Source organism: Aethalodelphis obliquidens, unplaced genomic scaffold (assembly GCF_003676395.1).
Source record: "Aethalodelphis obliquidens isolate GAN/ISIS:26980383/991018 unplaced genomic scaffold, ASM367639v1 scaffold48, whole genome shotgun sequence".
Taxonomy (NCBI): Eukaryota; Metazoa; Chordata; class Mammalia; order Artiodactyla; family Delphinidae; genus Aethalodelphis; species Aethalodelphis obliquidens.
The window spans coordinates 2,238,024-2,263,246 of NW_020837992.1; the positions used below are offsets into that span (position 1 = coordinate 2,238,024).

The 25,223-nt window shown below is 52.7% G+C and overlaps 1 protein-coding gene across 5 annotated transcripts in view; it reads left to right on the top strand.

Moving 5' to 3' along the window:
* Positions 1–25,223, top strand: part of TMCC2 (transmembrane and coiled-coil domain family 2) — a 37,432-nt gene that overhangs the window by 6,658 nt on the left and 5,551 nt on the right. The window contains exons 1-2 of one of the 5 annotated variants that reach the window (XM_027082750.1): positions 4,698–5,246; positions 5,937–6,467. The exons of 1 other annotated variant lie outside the window; for it this stretch is intronic. In XM_027082750.1, coding sequence (XP_026938551.1) covers positions 5,964–6,467 — 504 coding nt within the window. In that variant the 5' untranslated portion in view covers positions 4,698–5,246; positions 5,937–5,963. Of the gene's footprint in view, positions 1–4,697; positions 5,247–5,936; positions 6,468–18,454; positions 18,674–19,464; positions 19,663–25,223 lie in introns of those variants that run through there. 3 more of the 5 variants (XM_027082749.1, XM_027082753.1, XM_027082752.1) reach the window with 3 other exon arrangements.

Consider the following 25,223-nt stretch of genomic DNA (forward strand, 5'->3'; position numbering starts at 1 on the left):
TCCGGACGCGCAGGCTCAGCGGCCATGGCTCACGGGCCCAGCCACTCCGCGGCATGTGGGATCTTCCCGGACCGGGGCACGGACCCGTGTCCCCTGCATCGGCAGGCGGACTCTCAACCACTGCGCCACCAGGGAAGCCCTGTGTTCATCTTTTTCCAGGCAATTACTAAGATGATAGACTGAGACGAGGTTTTAACTGCAGCAGGAGGGATCTGGGTTAGACACAAAAAACTGTGTGAATGAGCATTTTAAATATTTGGAAAAGATAGTTGTCTAAGGATTAAATCGCCTTTTTAAGATGGTCTTGTAGATGCACACAGTTTCCACTCAGAAAATAATTAAGTAGCAATGGCCATGTTTGTGTTAAGGTCTCTCCCCCTACTATTGGGGGCACAAAGATAATAGATGTTATAGCTCCTGCCCTCCATTTGCTCATGGAGGATTCCATCCAGAAGCAGGTGAAAAGTTGGATAACAGTTTGACAGAGCCGTGTCACAAGGCAGAACATGATTAATTGCGAGATGTGTGGTGCAGATGACGAGTTCAGAGCAGGAGTTCAGAGCAGGGTGGTGAGGTCACTTTAGACCAGCATGGTCAGACAGGGCTGTATGGGACGGGGGGCAGTGAACGGGGTGTAGGATAAGAGGCAGAGAGAGGGCACACCGCGAAGATACCTTTAATCAGAATCTTTTAGGACTTCCCTGGCGGTCCAGTGGTTAAGACTTCACCTTCCAGTGAGGTGGGTGTGGGTTCAATTCCTGGTTGGGGAGCTAAGATTCCCACATGCCACGCGGCCAAAAAACCAAAACATAAAACGGAAGCAAGGGCTTCCCTGGTGGTGCAGTGGTTGAGAGTCCGCCTGCCGATGCAGGGGACACGGGTCCGTGCCCTGGTCCGGGAAGATCCCACATGCCGCGGAGCGGCTGGGCCCGTGAGCCATGGCCGCTGAGCCTGCGCGTCCGGAGCCTGTGCTCCGCAACGGGAGAGCCCACAGCAGTGAGAGGCCCGCGTACCGCAAAAAAAACCCAAAAAAAACGGAAGCAATACTGTAACAAATTCAATAAAGATTTAAAAAATGGTCCACATCAAAAAAAATCATTAAAAAAAAATCTTTTATGCTGATAAAAGTTGAGCCGATTCTGCCTTAAGATCTGCTGCATGAGGTCACCTTGCCTGACTTGCACTGGCTCAGGCAGAATTCTCTGAGCCTAAAGGAATGAGGAATTAAAATAAAATTGAGAATGGGGAAATCACTTGCCCCTGAGTTGAGATCTGTTTGTTTCATGTCAGCTGGGATGCTGGGGAAGAAAAAAATGCTTCCAAAAATCTTTCATCACTGTGTTTCTAAGAGAAACAGTTGCAGCCGCTCACTTTTCATCATTGTGGCCATCAGCGCCAAACCTGGGGTGGCAGTTCCTCTCCTGCTCCAACCCCAGGCTCCCCACCCAAGGCCTCCTAAGGGCAATTGAAGACTTCTGCAATCCACTTTGTATCTCCAGAGTAGGACTCTGTGGGTTTTTTTACAGCGATTAGCTCTCTAATGCTGGCCCTGTTTCCATAGAGACCCTATAAATAGAGGAACGTTGGCGACCTAGGCTTGCTAAGGCTCACGGTAACCCAATCACCCCCTGAACCCTCCCAGCCGGACCTGTGGTGGGGCAGAGGGAGTTTCAAACCCAGGCAGGAGGAGGGGATGTGCAGTCAGCGCTGCGGTCAGCTGCCAGGTGGGATAATTAACTCTAGGTTAGTGTCACTTTTAAAGATCCTTTCAGCTCTAATGGGAGTTGTTAAGAATACAGGGACTTGGAGGAATTAGAAGCTGCTTCTGGCTATTTTAAACCAGATGGTGCCAAAGTCACTGCACCCCGAAGCATTTTACTTTTGACCTCATGCAGCTGTGTTTGCAGCTTTTGGAGCAGACTTCCCCTTTGGGGGACCCACACCCAGGGAGGAAAGGGGATGAAGCCTAACTGTTCAGAGACCACAGCCTTCTCAGGAAGGATCTTTCGGAAACCATCTAGCCTACGCTTTCTTCCTGAGACGATGATAGCACTCCAAGGAGATGGCGTCCTTTCTGCCCTTTAAGATAGTTCAGGGAAAGACAGCAAGCTTCTGTCATTTACCTGCCCAGGTACAGGCACCTGGCCTCAGGATGCTCTCCATTCTGCCTTGCTTCTGGCCTCTGGGCAGTTCTGGGACAGCCCTTGCTTGTTCTCATGGATCAGGAGAGCTGTTTGTGTCTCATCTCTAGCTCTGAAACGTCTCAGCTCTCTTTTCCTAATAAATACATGGCTTCATTTGGCCACCAAAATGGTTTCTGGCAGCTGGGGAAAAGCAATAGTCAATGTGGAGAAGCAAGTGACATTTAGTAGCTGGAACCTGTTAGTCAGAGCAGGTGGTGCTTTCTGCCGCGTTGGTGGCTGAGTTCCCTCAAGCTAGTCACCATGGTTTTCCTCATTTCCAAAACTTGTGGCTGGTTATGTGTATGTGCTGGTTTCTTTTTCTTTCTTTCTTTCTTTTTTTTTTTTTGAACACTTACTCACCGTGTTATGTCAAAACTCCTTAACTCTCTCCTCCCTGACACCCACATGCAGAAACAGCCCAGCCCATGTCTTATAAGTGAGGAAAAACCCCTGCATTTGGTGCCATCTCTCTCCCCCCATTATTCTTTGTCTTCTTTTTTGTTCTTTTCCCTCATCTCTACCATAGACTTTAGCAGACTCCTCAGCGCTGCTGGGGCAAAGGTCCTGGGGTCACCCTGGCTTTCCTTTACCTGCAGAACAGATGGGAAGGTGGGAAAGGAAAACCCACACTGGTTACAGGTCTTGCCCCAGTCCTACAATGTGGCACGGGAAGATTCACCGCTGCAGTTCAGGGGGCGGAACCCCCCATGGCCCAGGCATGTTTGTTTTGTTTTGATCCTGGCTGTGATGCTGTTCTGGGACACATGTAAATACTGTATCTGCTTTAGTCTCGGAATCAGTGTGTGAGCCAGTGAAGGTAGCTTAGACTAGAAGTTGGAGATTCTTCCGTGTGACTGGGATGAGCCCCTTAACTGTGCTGTGCTGCAGTTTCTTCATCTGCAAAATGAAGACACTGATGCTCTGTGACATCCTGCCTCCTGGGCTTAGGCTAGCGTCAGGTTAGAGTGACAGCACACATTGGAAAGCACTTTGAAAAATGCTGTTGTATGATAGTAAAAGTCATTTGACCAAGGATTTTAGGATTCAAAGCAGTATAGCAGACAGTGGTGGCTGCTGTCCCCAGCGCCTGCCCCCTTCTCCTGGGGCTCAGGGAGAGGAAATGCCTTGGGACTCCGGTGCCGTCTTTTGAAGGGAACCCTGTATCTGAGTGGATGTGGAAGAGGGGCCTCAGTGTTGGAGAAGCTAGGCTAGGAGTGGTGGGGAGAGGAGAAAGAGGCTTGGAATAGAATATGCTAGAAAGACAATTTGGAATATGTAATGTGACCATTTAGCAGAAGTTGCTGGGCAAATGCCAGAGCCAGCTGGCCCCATCTACAGTGCCTGTAGGATGGTCTGCTATCAGCTTGGGCCCAACGAGGAGGAGGGTGTCCTGGCCTGTCCCTGGTCCAGAGGCGGCAGGATCCGGCCATTTCCGAGTCCGGCGGAGTGCACGCCTCAGTCCGGCCTGCCTTGGACGGGGTGGTTTTACCCTGAGCAGACTCTGCCTCAGGCTGGCCCCGAGGAGATGGTAGCTCCCGTCGGGAGACCTGGCACTGTGAAACCTAGCATCTGCGGGGCTGCCCCGGGATTAACTTCTTGAGAAGGAGTAATGGTCACCTTAATTTCCTCACCTAAAAATGGAAATGTTGCTGCTGTTGCCTTTATTAGTTTCTGGGAAAATCAAGTGAGAGAATGCAGGAGAAAGAGCATATTGAAAACTGTAAACCGTTAGTTCACGGTGAGCTGTGATGATATAACTTATCTGGCCTGTAAAATGGGTTGTACAAGGGCCCCACCTACTTTGAGGATTGTGGGGCTACTCAAACGAGGTGAAAACGGAAAATCCTGCACTTTGACGTAATCCGCAATAGTGTGCATTGTTACTGACATCAGATGTAAGTGCAGCTTACATCGTAACAGTAGTGTCTGCACAAACCACGCTGAGGTGTAAAGTTAACAGTGAGAGTGGGGTCAGCTAATTCAGAAGAGCTGAGGATGGTTTTCTCCTTGGCGTCTGCATGGTTCAAGTTTTCTGCTCTGTAAGTTTGTTTCTAGAAAAAAAAGAAAAGCCAGTACTTGTAATTCTTTGCAAGGTTTCGTAGATGACCGAGGCTGCCTCCTGAGGTGATGAGTTGTTCCTTACAGATGAAGACATTGAACCCCATGTGGCTGGGTTCTGAGCTTCCCTCTCAGGAGTTACAGAGTGGGCGTTCTCACCTGGTCCTCAGAGTCCCACCCCTCCTCCTGTTGGCTCTGAGGCTTTCTGCCGAGGGTTCGGCTCCACCACATGAGCCGACCCCCTGACAGAAGCAGCTGTCTGGAGTTATCCCACACGTTGCCTCACCCTGACCGGGTGGTTGGGCCGCCTCTCACTGAGCAGTGCTGCCTGGGGAGCAGGTGGAACATCTCAGCGGCAGAGCTAAGAGGGAAGGCTGGGGCCAGTGCAGCACTGGGCTCCAGAGCCCCTTTGGTTTGTTCCAGTCTGAGTGGAAAGACACTAAGACTATATTCTGATTGTCTTCTAAAGAAGTGGTCACGTTACCGACCGCACTACAAGGTATGCCCATTGAGGTAGTTTATTTACTTTTTTAACATTTACCAGTTTATTATACAGGATACAGATGAACAGCCAGAGGAAGAGGCACATACGGTGAGGTTTGGAAGGTCTTGAGTACAGCAGTTTCTCGGGCCCTTGGACTGCGATGTGTCACCCTCCTGGCATGTGGAAGTATTCACCAACTCAGAAGCTTCAGTAAAATTTATTTTACGCTATGTCAGGAATGAGATTGGCTATAAATAAGAGGAAATTATTCTAGAGTTGTACAGATAAAGATAGACTTGTTTATTTCATGAACCAAGAATCCCAGCGTAGTCATTCACAGCTGGGTTGGTGATTCCATAAGGCCTTCAAGTTCCCAGGCCTGTTGTTGGGGACTTTACCATCTGTGTGTAGGTCTTCATCGTCGTGCCAGTTACTTGCAGTTGCAAGACGGCTGCTGCATCTCCAGGCATTGCCTCCACGTTCCAGATGGGAAAAGTAAAAAGGGCTAGTACCTTTATTAGGTAAGCAAAAGTTTCCCCAGAAACGCTCACCTTGCTTTTCATTGGCCCAAACTATGTCACGTGTCTACTCGTAGCTGCAAGGGGGTCTGATGAAGCAAGAATTTTTAGCATGGCACAATAAGGCCATGCAATTTGGTAAGAAAGAAAGGAGAATAGTTATTGGTAGGTCATTAGCAATATCTGCTACAATTGTATAACCTGATTGTATGACCCTGATTTTCCCAGTGAGTGTTGCAATGAGGCGTCTTTGGAAATGGATGCTTGGTGGGCCAAAAGAGCATCTGGAGGAAGGACCTAATTGGAAGGAGAAAGGGACTAGGGGATGGAGGGAGAATCAGTCCAGAGGGATAAGCCTCATGAGCCAAGTGCTGCCCGCATGTGCCACTGAGCCCCAGACTATAGGCACAAGGATATCATGACCAGTAATCCTGAACCGTGTGTGGATTTGGAATGTCCTGTGGGAAGCCATACAGGTACATTTCTTTGTGAATGAGAGGAATTGGTCTGGGTTGCCACCTTTCTGCAAGGTGACCTTTAAGGCATGACAGGACATTCATGGGGATCTTCCAGATTCACATGGCTGTAGGAGCTACACTCATATCCCAGGAAGGGACCCCTCACCTCTGCCCGCAACCGACTAGGCGTTCGAGAGCTTTCCACTCACCAGATTCTTCATCTTTCCTCCTTAAGAAAATCCAGCAGCTCTCAGAGGGCTCCATGTTTGGCCACGGCTTCAAGCACCTGTTCCACGGCCGCCGCCGGTCACGGGAGAGGGAACACCCGACGTCTCAGGATTCCCAGCAGCAGCATCAGCAGGGCATGTCCGACCATGACTCCCCGGACGAGAAGGAGCGCTCCCCGGAGATGCACCGCGTCTCCTATGCCATGTCCTTGCACGACCTGCCCGCCAGGCCCACTGCCTTCAACCGCGTGCTGCAGCAGATCCGCTCCCGGCCCTCCATCAAGCGGGGTGCTAGCCTGCACAGCAGCAGTGGGGGTGGCGGCAGCGGGGGCAGTAGCCGGCGCACCAAGAGCAGCTCCCTGGAGCCTCAGCGTGGCAGCCCCCACCTGCTGCGCAAGGCCCCCCAGGACAGCAGCCTGGCCGCCATCCTGCACCAGCACCAGTGCCGCCCCCGGTCTTCTTCCACCACTGACACATCCCTGCTGCTGGCTGATGGTGGCAACCTCTTGGCCGAGGAGGCCGAGGGTCTCAGCGACAAGGTGAGGCGGGGCAAGAGGAGGGCCTTCCGGGTCGGGGCTACTCAGAGGCAGGAGCCACCTGCGCAGGGGCCTCTGGCCTTGAGGACCTGAGCTGGGGCCTGGCCTGGTGGGTGTGGACACACTGCCATCTGCAGAGCTGTGTGTCTCATTGAAGGAGCCAGAGATAGGACAAGCCAAAAGCAAGAGATGATCCCCAAAAGGCTGATTTTTGTTTGTTTGGGGATTTGTTTTTGAAAATTATCTTTTGCTCAGGCTGATAGTAATTTTGGTTTGTTTTCCTTAAACATGCTCTCAAGAGGTAATACATGCAGTGGTTGAGAGCACAGTCTAGCATCAACCCTGGCTCTGCCACTTACTGCCTGAGTCACTTAATTTTTTTGTACTTCAGTTTTCCCAGTTGGAGATGGGGATAATAATAGTAGAATTGCTCTAGGATTAAATGGGTTCATATATGTCAAATACTTGGAATGGAGCCTGGCGCAGTATGGTTTTTAATATTGTTACCAACCAAAGAAGTTAGAGGAGGAATCCATGAAGGGCTGTTTGGTAAGAAGAAAATCTAGTTTGGTACTTTCTGAATCTCTATATTCATTCTTTTATTCATATAATAAGTATTGATATTTCTTGCCTACTTGTTATGTGCTATAAGAACGAATAAGCCGGAGGTACTGTTCTCACTGAATAGAGGGGAGACAGACTGGTGAATGGACAAGATAGGGTGATGAGGCTGTGTTGAGGATACGGGAGCTTGTTGGAAAAGACCTTCTAGAGGAAGCCATCGAGCTGAATCTTGAAGAAGGAGTATAATTTAGCCAGAGAATTGGGAGGAAGGGTGGGGGGAGGAACGGTGTAGTGTGTACAAAGGCAAGCGAGCTGATGCCAGGGACTACCCGGGGTTCATTGTCGTTGGAGCGTCCAGCACTTTTGGGGGCTGACAGGTAGGTAGAGGTTAGGTCACAAAAGGCCTTGCCATGTTGAGTCTGGGGTAGTGTTGCGGCGAGCCGCCTCCGACCAGCAGAATGACGAGTCGCCACACGCAAGATTCTTCTCGTATCACACTTTATTGGAGCACAGCTTGGTTAAAGAAAAGATGGAAGGAAGACCCCGCAATCCTATAGCAGTCTGCTTATATAGGGATTAAGAACATGTGTCGCTCTGTGATTGGCTTTCGCCGATGGTGCGATTTGTGAGCCAGCATCGGATAGGTCGCTACTTTAAAACCTCATTAGTATACTTAGCGCAAGCGCAGTGGCCACAGGAAGGATGACTCAGCTTATTTCAGCTTCCTGCCGCATAGCAGTTAGCTGACCGCGCCCTACATAGTGTGAAGTTATCAAAGGGTGTTAGGCAGGAAAATGGCAGGAGGAGGTCCCTTTGGGTCTTAGTGTAGACAGTAGGTTAGGAAGGGGGACAGGAATGGAGTCAAATAAACCGTTATTGGAGCTATTGCCGGAGTCTAGGCTTCAGCAGTGAGGATGGAAAGTCAGAGATAAATTCAGAAGACCTTTGGCAGTTCTCATCGATAGTATAGGCGAGAAAGTGGACATGGAAGACGAAGGAAGAGTAGAGGAGGACTCTAGTTTCCTGGCTTAGCAGCTTTAGGAATGGGGCATTCTTTAGTTGAGGAAACACAGAAGGAGCATGTTTTGGGAGCCAAGTGATGCATTCACTTTTGGACACGTTGAGTTGTAGGTGCCTTTGGGAGCTGTCCATCTAAAGACCACCACCTGGCAGTGCCTTGGGGGAGAGGTCTGGGCTGGGGCGAGCACCCTGGGAGCCAGTACTGAGCTTGAAATCCTGGGTGCGATGAGACGGTCGAAGGACATGTGTCGAGGGGGCTGAGACCAAGGACAGAGACGACGTATAAGGGACAGAGTAGCCAGGTCTGCAGGAGTGAACCTGGAGAGAAATGATGCCGAAGTATAAGGAGAAAGGAGTTTAAAGAGGGAGGAAGTAAGTATTCAACAGAGTGAAATGCAGCAGGAGTGACAGGTCAGATCTGGATTGGGAAATGTACGTAGATAGTATCAAGCAGTGGGGGTCATTGATAACTGTGGCAAGTAACTAGTTTTAGTAGATTGAGGAGATGGCGGAAGTGGAGGGTCAGCTCTTCCGGGGAGGAGAAAGGAGGCCAATATTCGTTGAGGCAGTCTGGTTTTTGTTAGTTTTTAAAAGATGCGCAGGGAGGGCTACAGATCACTAGTAGGCCAGGAAAAGGGCTTTTGACTTTTTTCTCTAGTGAGATGAGAAGTCATTAGGTTTTGTACAGATGAGTGACACCCTTGAAGAAGACCGCTCGGGCTGCTGTTTGGAGACAAGGCTATGAGCCACAGCGTGAGCAGGGAGTCTGGCTAGAAGCTGCTGGAAGCCTCCAGGGGTGAGGTGGCAGTGGTTTGCTGCAGGGTGAGAGTGGGGGAAGTGGCTGGATTCTGGATTTGCTTCAGAGATCAAGCTACAAAGGTTCCTGATGGATGTGGGGCACAACAGAAGGGGAGCGGGCAGCGATGGCTCACAGGTTTTTGGCCTGTCAGCTGGAAAGAAGGAATTGCCGTTAACTGAGTTGGGGAGGACAGCACATGGACCAGGTATCTGGAGGGGCTGTGGGGCAGCAATAAGAGCTAGTCTTTGGACACGTTACGTTTGAGTTGGTTGTTGAACATCCACACGGGGAGGCCAAATAAGCAGTCAGATGTTGGAGTCTGGAGTCTTGGGAAGAAACCCAGGCTGGAGGCAGACACTTGGGGGTTGTCAGCATGTAGAGAGTATTTAAAACGATGGCACTGGACCATCTGCAAGCTTAGTTTTAACTACAGAGAAGTCTGTGCCAAGAGTGAGATCTGGATGTGTCGGCTAAAAGGGAAACGTGGCCTTGTGGAGGGAAGGGACCCCCAGAGGGACCCACAGGGTGAGCCAGTTGTTCAGCCCTTAATGAGCAAGTTTTTTTTTTTTTTGGCCGCATAGCCTGGCTTGTGGGGTGTTAGTTCCCCGACCAGGGATTGAATCCGGGCCACGGCAGTGAAAGGTGCCGAGCCCTAACCACTGGACTGCAGGGGATTCTCAGTGAGCAAGTATTTTGTTTGCAACAGCTGCCACGCCCGCCTCTCACTGCTGAGTCAGCGGATACATTTTTAAAGTCAAATTTGTACAGTCCTGTCAAGCCAGGGTCTCTGGTCCTAGAGCTGTTTAGCGAGGAGGGAGAACGGGAACCTTGTAGTCCTGAGGCTGTGCGAGCGGGTGCGGGGTGGGCACTTTCGGAGGCTGGTGAGGGGTTGTTGATGTTTGCTGACTAGGAATGCAGGGGGGAGGGGGTGGGGAGCCCATCAGCTGGGGAGCTTCTCTGCAGGCTCCCGTTTGGTCTTTACGCCGCCCCCACGGTATCCAGGAGGTGACAGTGGCAGGGTTCTGTTCTTGTTGCTGGTGGAAGACAGGCCAGGAGACTTGGGTGAGCACACTGGGGGAAGGGTCCCTGGGTTCAGGCTGGGAATGGGGAAAATGGTTATTCCTATGACTGTTTTATATCCTTATTGAGAAATTTCATCTTTCCGAAGCTTTGTCATACATATACTCCCTGGTTACTCCTCATAACATCCCTGTGAAGTTGTCAGAGCAGGTACTGTTATCTCCATGTTACACATGAGCAGACTGAGGCCTATAGGAATCAGGAAGCTGCTTGCCTAAGGGCACCCAGCCAGTTCATGGCAGAGAGGAGACGAGACCCCATGTTTCTAGCATGTCCACAAGACCAGACTGAGATCTGAAGTCACTAAAACCGCCAGGGACCATTTTGTGCAATTTCCATCATGAGCGGGTTGCCTCAGCCCAAGGACGGTGGCTTTATCTCTTGGTTGCAATTTCCCCTTCAGTTATACATCCTTTCTGATCTGGCGCTGTCCCCCCAGGGATGGCCGTGGCCCTGGGGGATGCTGAGAAGAGGGGGTGCCTCCATGTCCTGAGGAAGGGGGTCTTCCAGCCATCAGTAAACCTGCATGGTCAGCTGACTCCCCCAAACCCAGAGGCCGTTGGCTGGTGTGATAAGCTGGTGGTGGTTCCACCCTGGTCTCTGGGCATGAATAGAAGGGATTCTTCTCTTTCTAGTAAACATAGCCCCACATGCTCTCTGCAAGCTCCCTGGTGATTACTAACATCTATTTTTAATTCATAAGCCTCCCCCACTACCCACACCCCTTGCCATTGTTTAGAGCTTAGCAGCTGACTTTCAGACCAGAGCCGGCCCTATCAGGGGTTGAATTACTGAAACACCCGGGAGGCAGCTAAAGTTCCTTAGCTGTCCTGTGAGGCTCACCCCGGCCCCTCCCTAAGAAAGTAGGGGGCCTGGAGCCCCACGGAGAGCAGGGGTGCGGCAGAGGCACAGAGAAGCGTTCACAGTCCCAGGAAGCAGCTCAGTCTTAGTGATGTTGTTCGCCTGTCATTCGTTCCCTCCAGATCTACTTGGTTGTCTTCAAGGTTGTGTCTTAAATGATTCCCCTTTCAGAACAAAAACAGATTGTCATCTCAACCTCGCCATTCTGCTTTCTATTATTTGTGTGACACTGAGCAAGGTAACCACTCTCTGTCTTATGTCTATAAAGTGGAAAAATTAAGTCATCATTATTGGTGCCCTGGGGCATCGGCAGGTAAATAGAGAATGCAGGTGACATCTGGGTTCCCCATCTGTGTGTGGCCTTAAGCTCTGGAAATCTGGGCCCTGGAGTTTTCAGCAGGAACCACTGGTTATATGTACAGTGGCAGAGGAATTGGACCTCCTGGTTCCTCAGCAGATGAGTCTCACCCCCCTTCCCGGTCTCTCTTTTACTGAGCAGCAGTTCCTAGAAGACGTAGTGTACACTCAGGAAAATCTAGCAACTCTTCTGTCCTGCCTTGATAACCTGCTCCCAGACTTTCAGAGAGTGGATTAGCCCTTGCAGGGGTCAGAGGCTTGTTTTCCCTTTCTCCCACATTTGGCTTGGTCATTGATGCGCTCTCGGCCTTGTTCAAAAGCTCTCTCCAGCTGTCGCCGCGTTCAGAAGGCTTGTGCAAGGTGTTCCAGCTGGAGGGTCTTGGGAGAGGAAGAGTGCAGGAGTGCTGAGTTCACAGCCAGCTCTACCTGCCCGGCCCCTGACCTCGCCCTGGTCATCCTTCCCCGTCTGTGCAGTGTGGCTGGTCCCCAGAGGATGAGGAGCAGCGTGGGTTGGGGTGTTGGGACCCTGAAGCTCACAGAGGATGTCCAGAGCCTTAGGAGACCAGCACGGAATGCTCAGTGGCAGGAGGACTTTACCGACAGGCCAGCCTGCTGCCCCCTGGCTTCGAGGGTAGGCAGGGCCGGAGAGAGGACCAGGTGCTGAGGGGTGAGGGAGAGAGTGTGGAGATGATGCCACGATGGTCGCTTCCCCGTGGCCTCATGGAGGTGTTATCTCCAGGCCCCAGACGGGGAGACCAGGGACGTTCCGCTCGTCACGTAAACCAGAGCAGACTCTGGACAGCCTGTCCTGTACACTCCCCCACTGGATTTCTCCAACAACAAGATTTCTCCTCTGTCCTAATAAATAAGGGGCATAAATAAGCACCCCTGTTTACTCTGAGGAATGGCAGGTGAGGGGCTGCCCTTAGCCCTAGGCTCTTGCCAAGAAGACAGGTCTTGGCAGGTGTCGAGGAGCCTGGTTTTTTTAATGTCTGGAAGCCTGCCGGTTCAGAGGTGGGTGGAGCCAGCTCTGCTGAGAGAGGTTTCCAAACAGGTTCCCTCGGCAGCTGGGGGAGGCTGGACCGTCCATCTGTGAGGCCTCCTGATGTGTCTGAGCTTGTTGCCCAGGTTCCGTGGGAGGCCGACGGGGCCCTGTCCGGCTGGCCCATTGGCCTGTCCACACAAACGCATCCACCTTTAGAGCTGCGTTACACTCTTTCCGTTCAGCCGCTCGTGTACATGCGCCGGTCCATGCCAGCCTGGACTCACACCCAGTGGCTGGGGAGGACAGCTGCCTTCTCTGTACCCCTCTTCCACCCTCTCTCATCCCCTCTTCCCTTCTCTCTTCCTCTGTGTGGAAAGCCTCCTTAGGCAGAGGGGCAGCCAGCCCAGCGGCCTCAGGAGGGCCTCCTAAGGCAGTGCCCACGCTGCCAGCCGCCCACCAGGCCAAGGCAGGGCAGCTCTGTGCTTCGCCATGAGCTGCTGCTCCCTGTCTCAGTGATTAAAAGCCCCTGTTGCCCAGTATATCTGAGGTACCTGGTGAGTTAAGTTCTTCCTTTAGTCCGATTTGAGTTCCTCATGTTCAGGTGAAGCCCCGTTGCTTTTTAGGGGTCCTGTCCAATCAGGAGAGGGGCCGAAGAAATGACTCTGCCCCTTACCTAAAGCTCTGACACCAGAGATCATGAACAGCAGAAGCCTCTTGACTTTAGAGCAGGGTTTTGGACTCAGTTGCCCCAGCAGGCAGCTGGCCTCTGGAACTAGCCTTTATTCGTCTTTTCCCTACTGACATCCATGACTTTCTTTCTAGATAGAAAGTACCCAGTGCTCTCCGGATTAGCTCTGGCTTCTGGGAGTACAAAATTCCCCTAGGTACAGGGGGTGAAGTTAGATACTGTCCAAGTTACCTATCAAGACCTGATGTCATGCCTTCTCTACCCACCTGACTCTAAGCACAACCCCAGGGGTGGGGGGTGTGTGTGAGATGCTACCAGCCCAGACATGGGTGGGAGACACCAGTCAGGCCCCCAGCCTTCCCGCCAGGAGCCTCAGCCCCCTCAGACACGCCCCGGTGGAAGGTGTGCTCAAGGTTTGGGTGATAACAGAGCTGATAAAAGCAGCAAGACGAGCTGTCTGTCATCCGTTCCAGATGACAAGGAGCCAGCGCTGGTGATGTGGGCATGGGTCCTGGCAGCTAGCACAGGTCTCCCCAGCCACCGGGCACATTCCTCCCTGGATTCACCACATCCCTGAGATGTGAAACGTGACCCTGGTCTCTTCTGGTGCCAGATGAGGCAATGGAAATACAGTATCACTTACCTGATCCCTGCTCTGCTTCTTCTTTCTTTTCACAGGCACAGTTTGGGCTTTCTCTATGCACCACAGGGCAGAGGACTCTGAAACAGGAGCAGTGATGAGTGCACACACCCCATTGCATTCCTTCTAGGCTCCTAGGGAACCGAGGGCTCCCCTGAACTGCAGTGAGGGCTGGAGGCAGTGAGCAAAGTTCCTGGGAACAGAAGCCTTCTCTGACCTCCCTTCTCTCTCCAGTGGCAGGCGCTGGGGTGTTGCAGGCAGCTTGTCTGACTGTTCTTTGCCTCCAGCCATCCCGCCGCCCCAGCTCCTGCGCCCACATCCTCCGCATCCTGAGTCTGGTGCCCCTGATTCTTTTGTCCCTTTGACCTTCCTCCAAGTCTGGATTTGGGGAGTGTGCTCACTTCAGGTACCCCACCACCGGGACCCCAGAGCTGGGCCAGTATCCATAGCTAGTGAATAATTCAGCATGATCCGCAGAAGCTAAATCAGATCCTAAGTGATACTGTGACCGGGAGGCCTCCTTTGGGTGGCCGGAAAGGCGAACCCTGCCCTGGAAAGAAAAGTGCTCTGTAATATTAACTTCATTATATAAGGTTTCTTTGCTGCCTGAGAAGGCAGCTTCAGACCCAAATATTATCTGGGTGCCATGCCTGTCTACTGGCTCCTCAAGGGTTCAGGGCATTGTGGACACCCCCAGGCCATGCCAACCATGGCCTTTGACGTGTCCCTTTGAGCCCACTGTCCAGCATGCTGCAGTTTGCAGACCGCTTTGCTTTCACATACATTTCTCATTGAATCACGTCAGCTCATGATGACCTCTGAGCCCTGAGTCAGCAGGACGCCCCAAGAGTTCTATGTTTCAGTCCTCTGCTTTTAGAAGGGAGTCATTCTAAATTATTCTTGGCAAATAGGGTGGGGCAGAGGGCGCTTTGCTTCCTAAAAACTGCCCAAAAAGGAGACACTCCTTCCTCTCTGGGTCACTTTCTCCCAGGCCTGTTCCCAGTGTCGCCTCCCCCAGGGAAATAGAGTGGCTATAGAAGGCATGGAAATTGTCCCTCTTTCCTACCCAGCTGGCACCAGATTTTATTTTCCTAAAAGGGACCTAGGTGTGGTCCTCTCCACTGCCCGGCGTCTGGCTCATGACCATGAACTCTGTAACAGGAGTGTCCATGGCATTAGACAGGGCGAGGACCCATGGGCGAAAGAGATGGCCTCCTCCCTCCCTGGAAGCAGCTGCAAGGTGGTGTGGTGTGTGCACGCCCCACAGCGCTCTCTACTCTGGCCTTTCCTGTCTGCTTTTCCAGCTCATGTGGCCGAGCCTCTCCACATGCTCCTAGGAAATGCGCCCACCTTAGTTGCTCTAGTTCACCCTGAAGAAGGTGGCCCTTCCTCCTGTGTGTCCCCAGAGGGAAGCCGGGCTCTTTGGTGACATGAGTTTCTAAGAAAATGCACCAACTGGCTGGCTCTAAGAGTGAGTGTTAGGGGAGGGACCTCTGAGTACTGACCAGTTCCCAAACCCCCATTTCCAAGAGGTGAGCGTTGGGGCAGCTGCCAGCCTTTCATGGAGGAATCCTAACCGGGAGATTTTCACAGCACATTTGGAGCCTGAAATGTTTTGAAGACATCACCTTGTATTTGAAGCTACTAAATTTAGCTGCTCTTCAGCATTAGTCTTTGCTCCTGAAGCCTATGACTTCTCAGGTTTCCCACCCTTCAGTGTGTGTGTGTGTGTGTGTGTGTGTGTGCTTCCCCCCCCCCCCCCCCGCCCCGCAGGAGAAAGAAAAATAAGAAGATTTTTTTAAAGAATGTGTGTTGTGGGGGGTGGGTGTGGGGACCTGAAGAGTAATAACAATGGCAAAGGAAGAGACAAGAAAAAACTTAATATTTAAGAGTATTAAAGAAAGAAGGGGCACTGCATGAAAACGAGGGGAAGAGGAAGAAAAAACTAAATTAAGGGGAACCCGGGGAAAGAGAGGGCTGAAACCTGCTGGGCATGCAGAGGAGAGCCTGGCATACAGGACCTGGGCTTCCTTCAGGGTCCAGGCTTCCTTCCAGGGTCCCCTTCCAGGATGACGGGAGCCCGTCTGTCGCCCTGGACTCAGGGTAACTTGTGAGAGCGGAAAGAGTGTGGCTGGAGACGCCTGCCTTGGCTCAGCTGCCTGAGCCTGCGAAGGGCCAGCAACTGCACTGTCCCCCTGCTCAGATGGAGCCTGTCTCTGCCAGGCCAAAGAGGAGGTGGCAGGGCAGCCAGGACTTGCCAGGAAGCACACTTGGTGGCGGTTACCCAGCAGCACTTCTCTTTGCACAAGGCCAGTTGCTCGCTGGCTAATGTCTTTCCATAGCCTGTCGCTTTAGTGCAGCTGCAGCTCTTCCTGTGTCCACTGCCACTCTCAACTTTGCTCCGTATGTAGCTACTTTTTGGCTTTTTCTGTCCCAGGCGGAGTCTTTCAGGCACCTCCTAGAATAACTGTGGGGTGTGTGTGTGTGTGTGTGTGTGTGTGTGTGTGTGTGTGTGTGTGTGTACATACGCATGTGAAGGAGCCTCAGGACTAGTCATTTCTTTCTCTTTTTAACATCTTTATTGGAGTATAAATGCTCTACAATGGTGTGTTAGTTTCTGCTTTATAACCAAGTGAATCAGCCATACATATACATATGTCCCCATATCTCCTCCCTCTTGCATCTCCCTCCCACCCTCCCTATCCCATCCCTCTAGGTTGTCAGAAAGCACCGAGCTGATCTCCCTGTGCTATGTGGCTGCTTCCCACTAGCTATCTATTTTACATTTGGTAGTGTATATGTGGACATGCCACTCTCTCACCTCGTCCCAGCTTACCCTTCCCCCTTCCCGTGTCCTCAAGTCCATTCTCTATGTCTGCGTCTTTATTCCTGTCCTGCCCCTAGGTTCTTCAGAACCTTTTTTTTTTTTTAGATTCCATATATATGTGTTAGCATACGGTATTTGTTTTTCTCTTTCTGTCTTACTTCACTCTTTATGACAGACTCTAGGTCCATCCACCTCACTACAAATAACTCAATTTCGTTTCTTTTTGTGGCTGAGTAATATTCCACTGTATATATGTACCACATCTTCTTTATCCATTCATCTGTCGATGGACACTTAGGTTGCTTCCATGTCCTGGCTATTGTAAATAGAACTGCAATGAACATAGGGATGCGTGTGTCTTTTTGAATTATGGTTTCTCAGGGTATATGCCCAGGAGTGGGATTGCTAGGTCTTTAGTCATTTATTTCAATAAAACCTGTGATGTGTCAGGCATTTTTACTCATGTTCCTGTTTGATCCTCCCCTCCCTGCAGCCCTGGGAGATAAGGATCATATGTATGATTTTGCAGCTGAGCTGCAGAGAATCTCCAGGGCTCAGCTCACCCACCCTCTCCTCCAGCTCCGGATGCCACCGGTCTCATCCCTGAGGCCTTTTTCTCCAGACTGCTGCTTTGTGGGTGCTGCCGCCTCCTCTTGCAGTTGTGAAGAGGCGTGTACAGGGCCTGTGGAGGCTGCATTGCTAGCGAGTGGCGGGATGAGGAGTCACAGCAGGCCTTCTGACCCGAGCCCTCTGCCGTGTGCCGAAAGGTGTAACCTGCCCCCAGGGAGCAAGGTGTCTTCCTGCAACACACTCCTCTCCTGCCGGGGCTTTCCAAGCGCCCCCCCCCCTTCACGCACTCCTCCCAGTGCAGTGGTAGACACTGAGTCACAGAGCCTGTGCTCGCTCGACCAAGCTCCCATAGCAGGTATGGAGCTGAGACCCACACCCTGGTCATCACCTTTTCCACCACGTCATGGCACCTCGGGCTCCTGCTTCCCACCCCCAGGGCAGGAAACTCTGCATCCCTGGCAGATTTGGGAACGTTTCAGACATGTTAAGATGAGAACATACTCTGGAGGCAAAGGGACCTCTCTGCTGCTGGTTTGCCTGGCAGACATCACTCCGGTTCCTGTTCGTCCCTTTTCTCTCAGCAGACTAATGGTTCACCCTGAGCGCCACCCCACTTTTTCCTGCTCTTCGGTTATTGTGCTGATGGGTGAGTTGTCCCTGGAGGTGAGCTGAACCCTCCCATTAGGGAGACGCCAGATGCCACCTCAGGGTCATCTTGGTGGTGCAGTGAGGCCTCGAAGGAACCTCTTGGTGGTGCTTCTGAGCCTTCATGATCCTGGGCAGCTGGGGAGTGAGACCTTGTGAGGTGTCATGAGAGCCCCAGGGCTCGGCTTACTCAGCCGCCTCCTTGCCTCTGGGCTTCTGCTGCTACTGCCTTCTCCTTTTTCTCCTCCCCGCCCCCCGTTTTGCTTGTAAGAAAAGGTTACATATGTTAGCTTGCCGGAGCCTAGAAGGGGGTGGGGGGCAGAGGAAGGATGTCTTGAGTGTGAGAAGACCAGGCTGCCTCCGTGGCTACCTAGGACAGACTGCAGTAGCTGGACTGCCTTCCATCTCAGCTCCGTGGGATAGATCAGGCAGTCATCTACAGACGTCAATACCAGGAAGGGTCAGTCTTACGCTAGACACAGCGAAGGGCCAGGATATAGTTAAGATCTGATCCCTGCCTTCCTGGGATCATTAAGACTTAAGACTTGTTTATGCAAGAGGAACAGTGCACATGCCCAAAGCATGAAGAAAAAACTCAAGTGCCGTAGGCGGGAGGTCATCTACAGGTGTGGGAAGCTGCTGGAAGCGTCCCTGACCCCGCATGGCCCTGACTGCTTATGCTCGAGCCGGCCCCACAACTTGGGACCTCAGTGTTGTGCCCTTGCTAGGCCCCTGTCCTCACAGACCCCAAGTCATTGCCACCACAAATGTTTGTAAGGTTTCCACGAGCCTAGGGTGTGGGGACTTCTGCTCTTGGTGTTCTGGCTGAGGGCCCTGGCATTGGGCCCTAGAGATAGCACTGGGCCCTTATCTCCGTGCACCTTCTTGAATTTGGGCCGCCCCGTCAGCGTGATCCATGCCGATCCTTAATATTTAAGCCCCGAGTCTCTCACCAGGCTCAAGTGGGTGCAGAATCTGCGTCGTCTTTGGTGATTCTGCTGTGGGAAGCTGCCCTTAGAGAGGCCCAGCAGATCCCTGAACTCTGCTGGCCACCCCGGCACCCTTCTTACAGCTTGCTCTCCGCAACTGTGGGTCTCTCGCCCCCTCTGCTGGCCGCTCACGGGATTTCTTGCTGGGACTGTCAAGATGAAGTCCAAGGAGGAAGAGACGGCTGTGAGTTTGCCATCCATGTTTTATCTTGGGTGTTTTTGCTGGGGTGGGGTGGAGGGGGGGGGTGTGATGAATGGGAAGTAGAAGCTAGCGGGGAAGTAGCTGGCAGCGGTGTCCAGAGCAGAAAGTCGATTTCTAGGATCTCAGAGAAGAGGAAATCCCCTGGTGAGGCTGGCTACTGCCTGCTTCCTCCAGGCAGTTATTGGAGTAGGGAGGAAGCCTTGGGAGTGATGGTGCCTTCAGCCTGTGGGCAGGGCAGCGGGGAAAGAGGCAGAAGACTGCAGGCTGAGCTGGCTGTGTTAGCATCTGCCAGAGAGTTCCCTCCAGGCTCCAGCCTTTTTGGCTTTGAAGAGCTTGCCTCCATCCTGGAAGCCTGGCTAGGAGGTCCACTTCTGTTCTGAGGCTGAAGAAGGGAGTTGATGGGACTGTGCCTGTTTGTGAGAGGGGCTTCTGACAGTGAGAGGCATTTGTGCGTGCATGAGGGGAGGGGAGAGGAGGAGAGGGGAGAGGAGGGGAGGGGCGGAGCATCCATCCGGTTGGGTGAAAGATGCAGGTGCACGTGTTGCCATGTGCTTCCCCAACCTGCCCCCAGGCAGGAGTTGCTATCTGTCACACCTGGATGTCCTCATGAACACTGGACTCATAGTGGCAACAGCTGGACTTGGGGATGGGCAGGGTGGAGGAGGGCACCCGCTTGGTGATCCTCCCTGTCTCCTCCCAGATGGGAAGGAGCAGCCGTGAGCCCCAGGGAGGGAGAAATCTCCCAGCGCAATCCGCCCCTAATCCCCAGGCTGGGCCTCAGACTGGAGATGGCGGCTGCAGAGCCTGGGAGCTCCGGCACACCTGCTCGCAGACCCCGGCTTTCCTTGGCAAGCCCAGCGCTGCCCAGGGACTGTGATCCCGGGGGCCTGGCACAGCCTGCAGAAAGCTGGGGCCTCAGGGCCCCTGGTACCCCAACACCAGCACGGCTTTGGGAAACGGTACCTACACAGGTGAGGCCCTGGTAGGGATGGGGGTGGGGTTGGGGGATGGAAGAAAGCCATTTCTGGAGTTTGTCAGGTGGGCTGTGCTCCCCTCCAGTCTCTTGGGTTGTGGCCCCCTCTCCTCTTCTCTCTCCATTATAGAGATGGGAGAAGGGAGGAGGGGTGAACACCAGGCCTCCAGGCTTAGGCTGACGGGTGCTGGCAGGGCCCTTGGGGTTGGGTGAGGGAGCCCTGGCACAGAAACCTACAGACGTCACAACGCGTGGGGCCAGAGGAGCTGACATGAAATTAAGCGGAAGGGGTGTTCCCGCTTGTGGCTGCCTCTGTCTACAGAGAAACAGTGACCGGGAGGGAGGAATGTGAAGGGCCAGTGAGCACCATCCCAGTAGGAGGGTCCGGAAGGAGCAAAGTGCTGGGTGCTTGGAGCTTTGGGAGAATTTGGAGGATTGAGAATAAAGGAGGCGCCAAGGTGGGAGGGCAGCTCCGGGGTTCCAGCCAGGGTGTGGGTATGAGGAGGCAGAGGGAACAGCACAGCAGGGCATTTGTGTGGACAAAAGGGCATTGTTCTCAGCAGGGCAGGGAATGAGGCGGCTGAGCTGAGGATGTAGTTTTGACCAGAACCAAGGGGTGGACCTATCAGAAAGGACTGGAATCCGAGGGCTAGATGAGAGGAGTGTCGCTCTGCCAGGAAGAGTCACCCTTAGGCTCAGGGCGGGAGGAAGCACTTGCTGGCTGCAGGAGGAGGCTGATTGAAGCCTCCACCCAGTGCCCGGCTGCCTGGAGATCGTAGGTGCTGCATGAAAGGATGCAAGAGTGAGTTTCCTCATCTGTATGGACTCTGCACCCTGCAGTCCCTCGTAGCAGCGTAAAATTCCTTGTAAAGCCGCTGAGGGCACTCATGCAACGAGGAAGGGGCACTGCAGGAAGAGCCAGGTCCCTCACGCACCTGCCCTTGAATCCCTCGTGTGGCAGCTGGGGTCTCACTGCAGGAGTTTTTCATCTTACTCTTACCCAGTGAACAGCCCCAGGTGTATATATGTAATATATCCTCCTCCACGTGTACCCCTTTATCTAAGCATTTGCCTCCCTGCCCTCTGGAGAAAAGCCACGTGGGCTCCCGGCACCAATGGAACCACTGGATGGGCTGGTGCCTTCCCCTCCCCCACCCCCTGCCCCTCCCCGCCCCTCCCCGCCCCTCCCGCACCTGGCTTGGGTTAGCTGTGATGATGCCTCAGAGCCGGGGTTGAGCGGCTTCATAGCACCTGCATTATCTGGGAGAATGGGAGCAGCCCCTGGCTGAGGACCAAGGGTTGGCGTAACCTTCCCAGTCTGCCCTGGCTGGAGCATCAGGTTGGTGTGGGAGATGTCAGGTTGCCTCCCTCCCAGCTTCATTGTAGGGTCACACTGCCTCTTTGAGCAGGGGGTGGGGTGTTTGCTGGCCATGGCTGTCCCTCTCCACCCTGGCCTGGCTTACCTCCCTTTCCCTCGAGGAAAGAGGGGAATCTGTGTGTTCTCCATCCTGAGAAGGGTGCTCAAATCAGAGTCACAGGGTGAGAAGTCAGCAGATGGAAGCATCTCTGCTGAGTCACCCGGGCTGACAGGCCTGTCACACTCACCTGCGGGGCTCTTAGTCACTGCAGCCCAGGAGCAGCACCCTGCGTGGACCTCAGCCCATCTGGTCAGACCCACAGACAAAGCAGGGTTGACACCCGACTCCATTGCTCTCCACCCTGGGAGGGGGCACACAGGCCACCTGACCCGGGATGACAGGGCCACCCTGCTCTCCTAAAGGGGGGCATAGGAGCCCCAAAGCTCTTTGCTCTTTTTTTTTTTTTCCAAGAGTGACCTTAGTGTTGGCTTTCCAACCCCTGAGCAGGTAGCTAGGACAGGAATCATCTTCTATGCGGCTTGCTCTGGGGACCCTAACAGGAGAGCACTTTGTAAATGTAGGAGGAGGCTGCCTGTCCCTGGGGGAGGGGAGTCACAGGCTGGGGGCCATCTCCGGTCTCCTGGGAACCTGGGAGCGCAGGTGTGGAGCATGCATTCCTTGCAAGTGTAATTGTTGATATGGTCCATCTTGAAGCATGTTTATAATGTGTTTGTACTGTTGCTAGAGAAATAGACCCATGATTCACATCTCACAGTTTACATGGCTAGCGTCCTTCCCCTTTGCACTGAGGAGCTTCATGTAAGCTTGGATGCTTCTGTCCCAACAGTGTCTGCCTCAGGGACCCAGGCTGCCGGGCCAGTGTGTGAGAGGAAGATCCATGGCCCGTGTCTGGCCGGGTTAACATGGAGATGTGAGCTCAGGCCCCGGAGGAGGTGGGAGCCCTGTAACCTGGCAGAGCGCCTAATCCGGCTTCGCTCAGCTCTGCTGGAAGCGGGCAGGGAGAAGAGTCTGAGGGGCTGTGAAGCCTCGTGGAGGGGGTGCTCCCAGGGGTGTGTCTCTCCAGAGCAGGGAGACGAATAGGGAAGGTTGTGCCCCGGACACTTCTGACAGCGTCCCAGCTCTGGCTCTTCCAGAACATTCATCAGCACTTCTCGAACATCACTGTCTGTGTAGAACAGTGTCAGTGACCTCAGCCCTGGCTGGTGGGCACCCTGAGCAGGGCACCCTGACCTGGCCTCTGGGTTGCCTTGTGTGGATAGGGGTCATGGAAGAAGCATGGGCCACTCTCCACGGTTCTCCTCTTCTTAGAACTTGCCCCCCTGTGCACAGGGATTCTTCCTGGGGTCAGGTGCCTGCGGAGTGTCTGACCCCTCTTAGGCAGGAGAGTGGGGTGAGGAGGCCATGGTGTTGGTGGCTAGGCATGGACAGAGGGCTGGGTGGCCTGGGCCATGTGAGGCTCTGTGACAGTTTCGAGAGAGGAACAGCAGTGCCTGTGTAGGCCACCCACTGCCGTGCTCCAGGCTGGGGCACCCTGGGAGTTTTCACCTGCTAGTGACTGGGAGTTCAGTGATCTGTATTGCTCCTCTTTTTAGTGAGTGAGTTAGAGCTGCTTCTTCCTTTTTTTTTTTTTTTTGGGGGCTGTGCTGAGCAGCATGTGGGATCTTAGTTCCCCGATCAGGGATTGAACCTGTGCCCCATGCCTGCAGTGGAAGCACAGAGTCTTAACCACTGGACCGCCAGGGAAGTCTCAGCTAGAGCTTCTGCTGTATTAAAAATGTGCCCATAAGATGAAGGACTCAGATACCCTCCCGCAGACCCACTCTGTAATAGGACATGGGCTGGCCCTGCAACCTAGGCCAGCAGATTGAGGGCCCTGGCCTTCCACACCCAGGTTGTGCAACCATCACCTCTTTCTAGTTCCAGAACATCTTCATTATCCCTAAAGGAAACCTGTACCCATTAAGCAGTCACTCCCCATTTCTCCCTTCCCCAGCCCCTGGCAACCGCTAGTCTGCCTTCTGTCTCTATGAATTTAAGTATCCTGGACATTTCATATAAATGGAATTGTACAGTATGTGGCCTTTAGTATCTGTTTTCTTTTACTTAGTGTAGTGCTCTTGAGATTCATCCACATTGTAGCCTCTATCAGTACTTTATTCATTTTATAATCAAGTAAGATTCCATTGTGTGACTCTACCAATTTTGCTTACCCATTACCCAACGATCAGTGGACATTTGAGTTGTGTCCACCCTTTGGCTATTGTAAATAGTGTTGCTGTGAACATATGTGTACAAGTACTTGTTTAATACCCGCTTTCAATTCCTTGGGGCTGCACCTAGGGGTGAAATTGCTGGGTCATAAAGTAAATCCATGTTTAATTTTTTAAGGACCCTCCAAACCGTTTTCCACAGCAGCTGTGCCATCTTGCATTCCTGCCAGCAAAGGTGTGAAGCTTCTGATTTCCCCACATCCTCGTCAACACTTGTTATTTTCCTTTTTAAATTTTAGCCGTCCTAGTGGACGTGAAGTGTCAGTTGATTGTGATTTGTTTTTGAGCACCTGCCATGTGCCCTGAGATTGTACTGTGACCATTGCCTTCATGGTCTCATTTTATCCTCCTGACAATCCGTTGAGGTGGGTAGAAATACCCCCTTTTTCTAGATGAGAAAGCTGAGTCCCAGAAAAGTTAATGACATATCTAAGGGCACACAGCTGGTAAGTGACAGAGCCAGGATTCTAAACCGGTGTTTGCTTCCACACTTAGTGCCCTTTCCATTGTCCTGCATGGGCCGTGTATCCTGTCTCATTGCGATTCTTCTTCTTCTCTTATTTTTTGTGAGCAAATCTCATTCTCCTCGTGCTCTGCTAGATTCATCCCTCTTAACAGCTTTCTCATCTTTTTTCTTCTAATGCTCTAATTTTCCTTCCTTTGTTAAAGCATAATCCCTCTTTGTACTTCTGCCTGTCTGTCTGCAGCCTCCTTGGCTCTTTTTTCCTGGTCACCCTGTCTCCCTTTCGTCCTGAAAGGGCGCTGCAGCCTTGGGGGGGGGGGGGGGAGCTTGGGGAGAGGAGGGAGCGGAGAACTCCCTGGGGGCAGGGACAAAGAGGCATGTTCTGTGACTGGAGCCAGCCAGAGGCTCCAGGCATTGTAGACCCAGTGGAGGGGCAGGAAGGAGCTGGGGTCCTGCCGCAGGAACCCCAGGCTTGAGTCTGGGCCCCAGGGCAGAGAAGAGGGGCGGGCGGTGGGGAAACGGGTGGGACTGCAGCCCACTTCAGCTCACCACTAGGCCCTGCTGATTTTCCTGGAGTGCCTGTTCTCTCATTCATGGGGATTTCACAGCCAGCTTCAGCTCTGCTTTTCTATTTGTAAGCCAGACAGCCACCAAATTGAGGGGTAAAAGGCTCTGAGCTGCCAGACTGGAGCCCGGACGGGCAGGGAATTTGCTCTTTCACACTCCCTTGTAGTCCAAAGCACTTTTGCTTTTCACAGCGAGTCCATGTCTCATTAGGTCCTCCGACACTCCTCCAAGTAGGTGGGACCGACGCTCTCCTCTTTATAAAGATGAGCCCGCGACCTAGCTGAGCATCAGGCAGTGAGGCCGCCAGATCCCAACTCATTTTCTGAATATTCTTTCTCCCACGCAGCGAGTGGAAGAGAGGGAAAGTGTTGAGTCTCTTTGGAAAGCACAGCGGCCTTATAAAGGGGTCAAGTTCTTTCATCTTAAAAGCTGTGTGTTGCATATAGAATTAAATTTTGCCTCATAGTATCAATGTTGAGCAAATTTTTTGGTATAACCTTTTAAATAAACTTCATTTCCTCCGCCACACACACAAAATGTTGTGCTGGCAGATGCAGACGGCACTGATGAGTGCCTCTGCCTGTGCTGTGCCGACTGCTCGCTGCACATCATCTTGTGTTACCCTCACCAAAGGCCTGAGAGGAGGTATGATGATCCCCATTTTACAGGGGGGAATACTGAGGGTCAGGAAAATCGAGAGATGGGGTGTTTGCCGTCACTGCAGGAACAGCACAGGAAGAAGGGGTTTCACTGCACGATGCAATTTGAAGTCAGATTGCTGCAACGAGTAGACCTTGGGACGGGTCATTAAGGGAGACTGTGGAATTGGCTCCTCTGATATACAAGGTCCTGAAGGTATCGGCACCCGGCAGAGGGCAAA